Here is a 12,439-nt window from a genome sequence, read left to right on the forward strand (position 1 = left end):
AAGAGAATTTGAGTAGAGAGGGAGAAGGGGGGTTCGGCTATGTAGAGAAGAAGGGGTTATGTTGTGTGACAATGAAGAAGAAAAGAGAGGTATTTATAGGGAGGGGGGGTGGGTTATGTTTCGGCCATTTTGGGTGGGAATGGGTGGGAAATTGAATTTGAATGTAGTGGGGTAGGTGGGGTTTATGGGGAAGAGGAGGTTGATGTGAATGGTGCATGGGGTAATTGGGAAGAGGAATTGATGTGATTGGTGAAGGTTTTTGGGAAGGGTGACATTGAAAATGAGATTTGGATTAGGAGAGTGTGAATAGGATTAAAAGAAAAGGTAGGTGGGGATCCTGTGGGGTCCACAGATCCTGAGGTGGGGATCCTGTGGGGTCCACAGGTCCTGAGGTGAAAAGAAATACCATTCCTTCACCCTATAGGCGTGTAAATTGCCTTCATGCACCATTCTGGCGTTCAAACGCCCATTGGTGCATGTTCTGGGCGTTAAACGCCCATGTGATGCTTGATTCTGGCGTTGAACGCCAGTTTCAAGCTTGTTTCTGGCGTTCAGCGCCAGATTGTCCTCTGCGTGCGCATCCTGGCGTTAAACGCCAGGATGTTGCTTGTTTTGGGCGTTCAGCGCCAGGAAGATGCTCTGTTCTGGCGTTGAACGCCCGCCAGATGCATCTTCTGGGCGCTGAACGCCGGCCCGTGCGTCCTCCAGGGTGAAAAATTTTTTCTTCTGTTGTTGACTCTGTTTTTAATTCTTTTGATTTTTTTCGTGACTCCTCATGATCATGTACCTAATTAAACACAAAAATAACAAAGAAACAAAATAAAATAAAATTAGATAAATAAAATTGGGTTGCCTCCCAACAAGCGCTTCTTTAATGTCAATAGCTTGACAGTGGCTCTCATGGAGCCACAGAGCAATCAAGTCAATGTTGTCTAGTCCCAACACCAAACTTAGAGTTTGGATATGGGGTTTGAACACCAAACTTAGAGTTTGGTTGTGGCTTCACAACACCAAACTTAGAGTTTGACTGTGTGGGCTCTTCTTGACCTTGAACTGAGAGAAGCTCTTCATGCTTACTCTCTTTTGTCACAGAGGGATTGCCATGTGCTTGAAACACAAGGTATTCTCCATTCAATTGAAGGACTAACTCTCCTCTGTTGACATCTATCACAGCTTCTGCTGTGGCTAGGAAAGGTCTTCCTAGGATGATGCATTCATCATCTTCCTTCCTAGTATCTAGGATTAGGAAATCAGCAGGGATGTAAAAGTCTTTAACTTTTACTAGCACGTCCTCTACTATCCCATGAGCTTCTCTCATGGACTTGTCTGCCAATTGTAATGAGAACAAGGCAGGTTGTACCTCAATGATTCCCAGCTTCTCCATTACAGAGAGTGGCAAAAGGTTTATTCCTGACCCAAGATCACATAGAGCTTTCTCAAAGCTCATGGTGCCAATGGTGCAAGGTATTAAGAACTTGCCAGGATCTTGTCTCTTTTGAGGTAGAGTTTCCTGGATCCAAGTATCCAAATCACTAATGAGCAAGGGAGGTTCACTTTCCCAAGTCTCATTACCAAACAGCTTGGCATTCAGCTTCATGATAGCTCCTAAATATTGAGCAACTTGCTCTCCAGTCACATCTTCATCCTCTTCAGAGGATGAATAATAGTCAGAGCTCATGAATGGCAGAAGGAGATTGAATGGAATCTCTATGGTCTCTGTATGAGCCTCAGATTCCTCAGGATCCTTATTAGGAAGCTCCTTCTTGCTTGAAGGACGTCCCAGGAGGTCTTCCTCAGTAGGATTTTCGTCCTTCTCCTCCCTAGTGCATTCGGCCATGTTGACTAAGTCAATGGCTTTGCACTCTCCTTTTGGATTCTCTTCTGTATTACTTGGGAGAATACTGGGAGGAGTTTCAATAACTTTCTTACTCAGCTGGCCTACTTGTGCCTCCAAATTTCTAATGGAAGATCTTGTTTCATTCATGAAACTGAAAGTGGCCTTTGACAGATCAGAGACTATATTGGCTAAATTAGAATTATTTTGTTCAGAGTTCTCTGTCTGTTGCTGAGAAGATGATGGATATGGCTTACTATTATTCAGCCTGTTGCGTCCACCATTGTTAAAACCTTGTTGAGGTTTTTGTTGATCCTTCCAGGAGAAATTTTGATGATTTCTCCATGATGAGTTATAGGTGTTTCCATAAGGTTCACCTAAGTAATTAACCTCTGCCATGGCAGGGTTCTCAGGATCATAAGCTTCTTCAGAAGCTACCTCTCTAGTACTGTTGGATGCATGTTGCAATCCATTCATATTTTGAGAGATAATGTTGACCTGTTGAGTCAACATTTTGTTCTGAGCCAGTATGGCATTCAGAGCATCAATTTCAAGAACTCCTTTCTTCTGAGGGACTCCATTATTCACGGAATTCCTCTCAGAGGTGTACATGAACTGGTTGTTAGCAACCATGTCAATGAGTTCTTGTGCCTCTTCAGGCGTTTTCTTCAGGTGAATAGATCCACCTGCAGAGTGGTCCAATGACATTTTCGAAAATTCAGAGAGACCATAATAGAATATATCTAATAGGGTCCATTCTGAAAACATGTCAGATGGACATCTCTTGGTCAGCTGCTTGTATCTTTCCCAAGCTTCATAGAGGGATTCACCATCTTTTTGTTTGAAAGTTTGAACATCCACTCTCAGCTTGCTCAGCTTTTGAGGAGGAAAGAATTTATCTAAGAAGGCAGTGACCAGCTTATCCCAGGAGTCCAGGCTATCCTTAGGTTGTGAATCCAACCATATTCTAGCTCTGTCTCTTACAGCAAAAGGGAAAAGCATGAGTCTGTAGACTTCAGGATTAACTCTATTCGTCTTTACAGTATCACAGACTTGCAAGAATTCAGTTAAAAACTGATAAGGATCTTCAGATGGAAGTCCATAAAACTTGCAGTTTTGTTGCATTAATGCAACTAGTTGAGGCTTAAGCTCAAAGTTATTGGCTCCAATGGCAGGAATGGAGATGCTTCTTCCATCAAACTTGGATGTTGGCTTTGTGAAATCACCAAGCATTCTCCTTACATTATTATTATTATTTTCGGCCATCTCTTCCTCTTGTTCGAAATTTTCTAAAAGGTTGCCTCTGGATTGTTGTAATTTAGCTTCTCTTAATTTTCTCTTCAGAGTCCTTTCAGGTTCTGGATCAGCTTCAACAAGAGTGCCTTTATCCTTGTTCCTGCTCATAAGAAAGAGAAGAAAACAGGAAAAGAAAGAGGAATCCTCTATGTCACAGTATAGAGATTCCCTTATGTTAGTAGAAGAAGAAAGGGGTAGAAGAATGAAGGAGGAGGTTCGGATTTGGATGAAGAGAGGTGAAGAGAAGTGTTAGTAATTAAATAATTAAATAGAATAAGAAAAGAGAAGAGAAATTTTCGAAAATAATTTTGAAAAAATGGTTAGTGATTTTCGAAAATTAAAGATGAGATGAGATTAAAATTAGAATTTAAAACAATTAAAAAGAATTTTTGAAAAGAGAGGGGGAGAATTTTCGAAAATTTAGAGAGGGAAAAGTAGTTAGGTGGTTTTGAAAAAGATAAGAAACAAACAAAAAGTTAGTTAGTTGATTGAAAAAGATTTTGAAATCAAATTTTGAAAAAGATAAAATTTTTGAAAAAGATAAGATAAAAGATAAAAAGATATATTTGAAAAAGATTTTTTTTTGAAAAAGATTTAATTTTTAAAAATTACTTAACTAACAAGAAACTACAAGATAAGATTCTAGAATTTAAAGATTGAACCTTTCTTAACAAGAAAGTAACAAACTTCAAATTTTTAAACCAATCACATTAATTGTTAGCTAATTTTCGAAAATTGGATAAAAAGATAAGAAAAAGATTTTGAAAATATTTTGAAAAATAATTTTGAAATTTTCGAAAATGCTAAAAAAAATGAAAAAGATATGATTTTTGAAAAAGATTTTGAAAAGATAAGATTTTTTTAAAATTGAAATTTTGACTTGACTTGTAAGAAACAACTAATTTTTAAAAATTTTTGACCAAGTCAACCCAAAATTTCGAAATTTTAGAGGAAAATAAGGAAAAGATATTTTTGATTTTTAAATATTGAATGAAAAACACAAAAATGACCCAAAACATGAAAATTTTGGATCAAGACACAAGATGCATGCAAGAATGCTATGAATGTCAAGATGAACACCAAGAACACTATGAAGATCATGATGAACATCAAGAACATAATTTTGAAAAAATTTTGATGCAAAGAAAACATGCAAGACACCAAACTTAGAAATCTTTAATGCATGGAAAATATGAATGCAAAAATGCACATGAAAAACAACAAAAGACACAAAACAAGAAATCATCAAGATCAAACAAGAGGACTTGTCAAGAACAACTTGAAGATCATGAAGAACACTATGAATGCATGGATTTTCGAAAACAATGCAAGAAAAAATTTTAAAAGCATGCAATTGACACCAAACTTAAAAATTAACACAAGACTCAAACAAGAAACACAAAATATTTTTGATTTTTATGATTTTCTAATTTTTTTGTATTTTTATAATTTTTTTTCGAAAAACATTTTTGGGAAAACGAAAAATAAAAGAAAAAAAATTTTGAAAAAGATTTTTGAAAAGAAAATTACCTAATCTGAGCAACAAGATGAACCGTCAGTTGTCCATACTCGAACAATCCCCGGCAACGGCGCCAAAAACTTGGTGGACGAAATTGTGATCACTTGTATGTATTTATAAAAGATGTATACTCTGAGGGCATTGTTTATTTCCTTCACAATCTCGTTCAACTAACCAGCAAGTGTACTGGGTCGTCCAAGTAATAACCTTACGTGAGTAAGGGTCGAATCTACAGAGATTGTTGGTATGAAGCAAGCTATGGTCACCTTGCAAATCTCAGTCAGGCAGAAAAAAGAGGAATTGTAATTATAATAATTAAAAAGGAATAATAAAAGGGATAGAACACTTATGCAGATTCATTGGTGGGAATTTCAGATAAGCGGATGGAGATGCTGTAGAGCTCTTGGACGCCTGCTCTCCTACTCCTTCTACTCAATCCTTCTCACTCCTTTCCATGGCAAGCTTTGTATAGGGGTTCACCATCAACTGTGGCTACTTTCATTCCTCACGGGGAAATAACCTGTGCGGCTGTCACTCGCACAGCTAACCAGTCTGGAGGCATCACCCGTGGCTGATGGCTACATCCCATCCTCGCAGTGAAAACTATGCAACGCACTCTGTCACAGTACGGCTAATCACCGGTTGGTTCCCGCTCCTACTGGAATAGAATCCCTCTTTTGCGTCTGTCACCAACGCCCAGCAGGTTAAAGTTTGAAGCACGTCACGGTCATTCATGATCGGAATCCTACTCGGAACACCACAGACAAGGTTGGACTTTCCGGACTCCCAGGATCCTACTCGGAACACCACAGACAAGGTTGGACTTTCCGGATCCAGATGAATGCCGCCAACTATCTAACTTATACCACGAAGATTCTGTTGGGGAATCTAAGAGATACGCATTCAAGCTCTGTTGCATGTAGAACGGACATGGTTGTCAATCACGCACGTTCATAATTGAGAATGATAATGAGGGTAATCTGACTCATCACATTCATCATGTTCTTGGGTACGAATGAATATCTTGGGATAAGAATAAGAGAGAATTGAATAAAAGATAATAGAATTGCATTAATACTTGAGGTACAGCAGAGCTCCACACCCTTAATCTATGGTGTGCAGAAACTCCACCGTTGAAAATACATAAGCAAAGAGTTCAGGCATGGCCGAATGGCCAGCCCTCTCTAACGTGATCACAGGATCAAAATACAATCCAGGATGTCTAATACAATAGATAAATGTCCTATATATACTAGACTAGCTACTAGGGTTTACATGAGTAAGTAATTGATGCATAAATCCACTTCCGGGGCCCACTTGGTGTGTGCTTGGGCTGAGCTTGATGAATTCACGTGTAGAGGCATTTCTTGGCGTCAAACTTCAGGTTATGACGTGTTTTGGGCGTTTGACTCCGGATCATGACGTTTTTCTGGCGTTTAACTCCAGACAGCAGCGTGTACTTGGCGTTCAACGCCAAGTTACGTCGTCATTCTTCGAATAAAGTATGGACTATTATATATTGCTGGAAAGCCCTGGATGTCTACTTTCCAACGCCGTTGAGAGCGCGCCAATTAGAGTTCTGTAGCTCCAGAAAATCCATTTCGAGTGCAGGGAGGTCAGAATCCAACAGCATCAGCAGTCCTTTTGTTAGCCTTCTTCAGAGTTTAGCTCAAATCCCTCAATTTCAGTCAGAATTTACCTGAAATCACAGAAAAGCACACAAACTCATAGTAAAGTCCAGAAATGTGAATTTAACATAAAAACTAATGAAAACATCCCTAAAAGTAGCTCAAACTTACTAAAAACTATATGAAAACAATGCCAAAAAGCGTATAAATTATCCGCTCATCAAACAGAAGTGGTTGTCAGGCATGCGTTCCTAAGGAAGGATGATGATGAGTGTCACGGATCATCATATCCATCAGGTTGAAGTACGAGTGAATATTTTAGAATAATAATAAGCGTGAATTGAATAGAAAAACAATAGTACTTTGCATTAATTCATGAGGAATAGCAGAGCTCCACACCTTAATCTATGACGTGTAGAAACTCCACTGTTGAAAATACAAAAGTGATGAAGGTCCAGGCATGGCCGAATTGCTAGCCCCCAAAATGTGATCAAGAGATCAAAAGTGATCCAAAGATAGTCTCAAAAATGATCTAAAGATATAAATATAATAGTAAAAAGTCCTATTTATAATAAACTAGTTACTAGGGTTTACAGAAATAAGTAGATAGTGCAGAAATCCACTTCCGGGGCCCACTTGGTGTGTGCTTGGACATTGAAGCTTTCATGTGCATAGGCTTTCCTTGGCATTTTACTCCAGCTTTGGTACCAGTTCTGGCGTTTTACGCCAAAAAAGGGTCTCTAACTGGCGTTTAGATGCCAGTTTGGGCCATCAAATCTTGGGAAAAGTATAAACTATTATACATTGCTGAAAAGTCCAAGATGTCTACTTTCCAACGCAATTAAGAGTGCATCGATTGGGCTTCTGTAGCTCCAGAAAATTTATTTCGCGTACAGGAGGGTCAGAATCCAACAACATCTGCAGTCCTTTTTCAACCTCTGAATACGATTTTTGCTCAGATCCCTCAATTTTAGCCAGAAAACACCTGAAATCATAGAAAAACACACAAATTAATAGTAAAGTCCAGAAATGTGAATTTTACATAAAAACTAATAAAAATATAATAAAAACTAACTAAAACATACTAAAAACAATGTAAAAACAATGTCAAAAAGCATATAAATTATCCGCTCATCAAAGAGTCATGCGGGCGTACTTAAGTTGAAGAATTTTGTATGTCATCGTGAAGGATTTAGACCTCAAAATAATTATGGCATTGGAAACTTTAAGAGAAAACCTACTCCCGAGATAAGGTGTTGCTGCAGTGCAATTATGGAGATTCGTCAAGATGCACCTAGTGGTCGTTGGTTTATTTCTTATTTTTATGATGAACACAATCACCCACTTCTGGATCCTCGGTTGACTGGTTCGCTTCGTGGGCATAGATTCATGTTCAAGGCTGATATTGGCCATATGGTTAACATGAAAAAGGGTGGGATTGGTGTTGGGCAGATATATTGGGCATTAGCAAATCAGGCAGGTGGCTACGAGTATCTCTTTTTCATGCAAAGGGACATGTACAATAAAATAGCAAAGCAGAGGCACCAAATACCCGGTGATGCATATGCAGCTTTGAAGTATCTAGAAGATCAAGCAACAAATGACCCTTCTCTCTATTTTAATCATCACATGGATGACGATGGTACTTTGCGCAATTTATTTTGGTGCGATGGTCTCAGTAGGGCAGATTACTCATTATTTGGTGATGTGCTGGCTTTTGATGCTACCTATAAGAGGAATAAATATGTGTCCATTGGTGGTATTTTTTGGTGTCAATCATCACAATCAAACAATTATCTTTGCTGCTACTTTAATTTGCGATGAGGAAAAAGACACATATAGGTGGTTGCTACAACAACTGAAGGTGGTAATGAATGGGAAAGCACCTGTTTCGGTTATCACAGATGGTGATCTATCAATGAAGTTCGCTATTCAGAAAGAGTTTCCTAATGCACATCATAGATTATGTGCATGGCATTTGATTCGTAATGCAATAAGTAACATTGGCAAGCCCCAGTTTACCTCCATGTTTAAAAAGTGTATGCCAGGCGACTATGAAATTGATGTATTTCGTCAAAAGTGGTTTGAAATGGTTGAGAAATTTGGTGTCGAAAACAAGAATTGGGTCCTAGATATGTATAAAAAAAGACATTCATGGGCAACTGCACATATAAGGGGGAAGTTTTTTGCTGGTTTTCAGACTACTTCTCAGTGCAAGAGATTAAACTCAATCATTGCAAAGTATGTCAATTCAAGGTATAATCTAGTTGAGTTTATTCAACACTTTAATCGATGTGTCAACCACATAAGGTGGAAAGAGGTCCAAGCTGACCTCGCATATGTGAATAGGAGACCTAGTATGCAAACTTGTTTTCAACAGTTAGAGAGGAATGCTACCAATGTTTACACCCTATTAATATTTTATATGTTCCAACCAATCCTTGTATGAGTTGCATCAATAAAGGTAATAAATATGAGGCAAACTGGCTCTTATGTGATTTACTCTGTCAGTTTAGACTGAACGCTAAATGAGATGTGGCGTGTATTCTGTTTTGACATTGAGATGGAATTCATTTGTTCATGTATGAGAATGGAATCATTTAGCATACCTTGTGAACACATAGCTTGTGTCTTGGTGCATGAAGATATAGAAGAGTTGCCAAGGTCATTAGTCTTGCCTTGGTGGACCAAGATTGCCAAAGTAGATTTACAAAATGCGGTCGGATTTCATTGGGATTCTTTGATGCTAAGTCAATACGGTTGTTTGATGGATTGGTTTAGACAACTAGCCAACTTTGCTTGCCAAGATAACGAGAGATTTATCTTTACACGGGAAATGGCTATGAATTTGTTGAAACAATTTAAGGAGGAAGATGCTGCACAAAAAGAGTTGGTCAATGATACAGATAGTGTAAGAGATGATGTCCAAGTGAATGCTTCTAGAGCTGGGCTTGCAACCAATGATCTGGGATGTAGCATGCCAAGGGACCCAAGAAAATGTAGGACAAAAGGGGGGCTTCACAGTCTAATAAAAAAAAATATCGATGTGGACAGTATGGCATGAAGGGCCACAATCGAACAACTTATCGTGTTCGTCGCGGCATTTCACAGTTAGAAGGCCGTGAAAATGACACATTTGATAATGACTTGGATGATCACATGAACATTGAAGATGATTCACTAGTAAGTATTTTTACCAATGAGGTATGACACTGTTTTAATTGCTGCTGATTAGTTAGTACTAATGATATTATATTGCTGATATTGTAGGTATATGATGAGAGTGCTTCGTACAATAGCAATGAAGTGCTGTAATAAGGTATAGTTAATGGTTTAAGTTTCTGGGATTCTCTAATTTTTATTTTATTTGGGATTGAGGTTTGTACTCTTGTTATAGCTTGATGCTAGTTTATGATGAATCCTTTCATGGTTCTTTTGCCTTCAGGTAGTGATTGCCAAGAAGAGTTCACACAGCTGGCAAAGACTCGAAATTCATCCCAAAAAGACATCGGGTGGAGTGAGAGGCTCATTCGGTAGTGGTAGTGATTGCTAACTTATAGTTGGGTAAATCAAATTGGGGACTTTGCTTTGCATTCTCTTTGGTGTATCATTGAATTGACTTTGAACTGGACCAAAATACATGTCATTGACACCCATTCTTAGGATAATATTTGCGGCATTACACTTTTTTGGTGGATCCAAATTGTTCTAGAAGTTTAATCCTGTTGTCCATTGAATAGAATCATGTAGATTGCATTATCTGGTTTGTATATATTGGGAGCTGCAGCATTCTTTGGGTATAGCTAGTTCACTGGTTTGTGGCAGCCAAAGCCTCTATTTGCAGTTCTCTGTTGTCCAATTCTCTTATGCTACAGTTACATTAGGTTAACCTTTAACCTTTAGTCACCTTCTTCACACTCAACAAACACTGTTTTTCACAATGGATTGCCATCCTTCATGTTAACACTTTACTCGTTTCCTTGTGTTTCAGACCTTTCAGCTCAGCCTAGTGTGCTCCGTGCATCATCCGAGATTGTTAGAATGTGAAGCATTTGCTTTTTTATTCCATCATAGAAATGAAAAAAGAAAAATTTGCTATCCTTAATTCGTTAGTGGATTTGTTGTGTTCTTTGTCACATTGATCTATTCAAATATTATGTTTGTTACATGTTAGACTATTGCTATTTACTATTATGAACCAAAGTTTGAAATCCTGCTTGGCTGCTTCTATCACATCTGTTTGATTACTGGTGATTGTCTTTAACCTATGGTTATTTGTATTTTGAATGATGAATATGCCTTATGTTACCACCAATTTTTAAGTGCCGAGAATATGTTTGAATTAAAGGTACTTACAAGTATCCATCACCTTTGGTGTGGCACATAATATTGTTATTGCTGAAAGTCAAAATCTTTACATAATTATGTGTGTAATGATGCAAGTCTAATCCAGAATTCACTGATAAGAACACATGGGTTCCACAAACTTATATTTCCTCAGATTATGGTTAGAGTATGATGCGATGGTGTTGCTGAAATCCTATTAGGAAAAGAAATGTTTACTTTTTAATCCCTTTCTCTAGCTTTGATAGAATTATAGCTTAATCTGTTAAAACTTTACAATCTTTGGAGTTTCAGGTGTTTTGGTTTCATTTGAATCATGCTTAACTGTGGCTAGATGTCTTTCTAAATTAACTGATCCAATTCCATGCTTGCTGATTGCAGTAATATTTCCTCTTAAAATTTGTGTGCTGAGAACTAATGAGGATTCTCTTGAAGTGCCTTTAAATCCCGAATAAGAGGAGTAGTGACAAAGGTCCTATTGAGACGAGGCATCAAGCTGAAAGAAGTAAGATTGTTGTGTCAAATAAAAGTGAGCTAAAACAGAATTTGCAGCTAATTGATTTTGCAGCATAGCTTAGAGACTGAGTAGGGAGTAAAAGCCTAGCTCTTCTAATTCTCTTTTTGCCTTTTTAACTTTTAACCTTGCTCTTTCCCTCCTTCACTAATAATTCATGTAAAGCTACGGAATTTGATATAGATTTTGTTATTGGCTTGATGGTTACATATCCATGTTGGATGCGATGGACTTTGGTATAAAATGTCCAAGGGAATAGAAGATTGATAAAAAGATATTTTGTTAATTGATTTTTTATACACCTTTTTATTCCCTAAAAGCCGAATAATGAGCATGATTAGTGAATGAATCGTTATTATCTAAATTTCAAGATTTTAAGTAATTTTGTTGTTATAGTTGTGAAATATATATTATACAGTTTATTTTTTTACTTTAATAAAGAAGAGTTCATCATAAAAAAATTGAAAAAAATGAGGTAAATAGCACTGATGATTTTGAGTTTTATTTAGAATTATAAGTTCTTAATAGGATAACGAAAAAGTGATACACAATGAGAGAAATAAAAAATACATAATTAAAAAATTTGTCTATTTTAGTAAGTCTAACAAGAAGACATGAATAATTCTTCCCAATTTCAGTAAAGATGCTATGGGTGTATCATAAGCCACCATAATTGAAACCTCTCGTTAACATCTACTCGTATCTTATTCTAATCTCTGGTGAGAAAATCCAATGCTAAATACATTCTACTCCTTTCCTTATGCAGCTGTAATTTATTTTACTAAACGTTAACACATGTATTAGTGTAATTAAAGAGCGAAATTCTGTATGTTAAAAGTTACCTTTGGGGGGACCACAGGAGTGAATTCCTGTTGCACATTCATCCATTGCATAACCCATACAGCTGAATCATTGCTGTGTGAAAACGTATCATGTAATACAACATAAAGCCGTCAAAAGCAATATATATATATATATATATATATATATATATATATATATATATATATATATATATATATATTAAATAACCAAAAATTTGAATAATTACCTATTTGTGCACCTAGGAATACCTATTGCCCTACGGACGTCGCAACCCTTAAAACTCATTATTTCTTGTATACCACATTCTGCATACTTCTCTGAAAATATTATTTCAGAAAGAGTCATTCCCTATAATCAAAATATTGTGCTTTATTATTCGAAGTAATGTTATTATTAGCTTTGTTTCTATAGTAGGAGAACTTACTATATTTCTAATATGATGCTTGCATGGTTCATCATCTTCAACCTTACAGTGAGAG

General features: G+C 37.1%; 1 protein-coding gene and 1 non-coding gene across 2 annotated transcripts; both read left to right on the top strand.

Annotated features, from left to right (window-relative positions):
- Positions 1–2,600: 2,600 nt before the first annotated feature.
- On the top strand, positions 2,601–2,704 carry LOC112799084 (small nucleolar RNA R71). Its single transcript, XR_003200669.1, has one exon. It is a non-coding gene; the product is annotated as a small nucleolar RNA R71 (small nucleolar RNA).
- Positions 2,705–7,549: 4,845 nt separating this feature from the next.
- Positions 7,550–9,555, top strand: LOC112794998 (protein FAR1-RELATED SEQUENCE 5-like). The gene is made up of 5 exons (XM_025836957.1): positions 7,550–8,036; positions 8,110–8,533; positions 9,059–9,206; positions 9,332–9,464; positions 9,548–9,555. The coding sequence occupies exons 1-5, from the start codon at positions 7,550–7,552 to the stop codon at positions 9,553–9,555; spliced, it is 1,200 nt and encodes a 399-aa protein (XP_025692742.1).
- Positions 9,556–12,439: the final 2,884 nt, after the last annotated feature.

The sequence above is a fragment of the Arachis hypogaea genome, chromosome 4 (assembly GCF_003086295.3).
Source record: "Arachis hypogaea cultivar Tifrunner chromosome 4, arahy.Tifrunner.gnm2.J5K5, whole genome shotgun sequence".
Classification (NCBI taxonomy): Eukaryota; Viridiplantae; Streptophyta; class Magnoliopsida; order Fabales; family Fabaceae; genus Arachis; species Arachis hypogaea.

Coding starts and splice junctions, on each gene's coding strand:
- LOC112794998 (XM_025836957.1), top strand. CDS start 7,550: ATGGAGATTCGTCAAGATGCACCTAGTGGTCGTTGGTTTATTTCTTAT. Junction 8,037..8,109: donor TAAATATGTGTCCATTGGTG/GTATTTTTTGGT, acceptor ATGAGGAAAAAG/ACACATATAGGTGGTTGCTA. Junction 8,534..9,058: donor GCAAAGTATGTCAATTCAAG/GTATAATCTAGT, acceptor GGATTGGTTTAG/ACAACTAGCCAACTTTGCTT.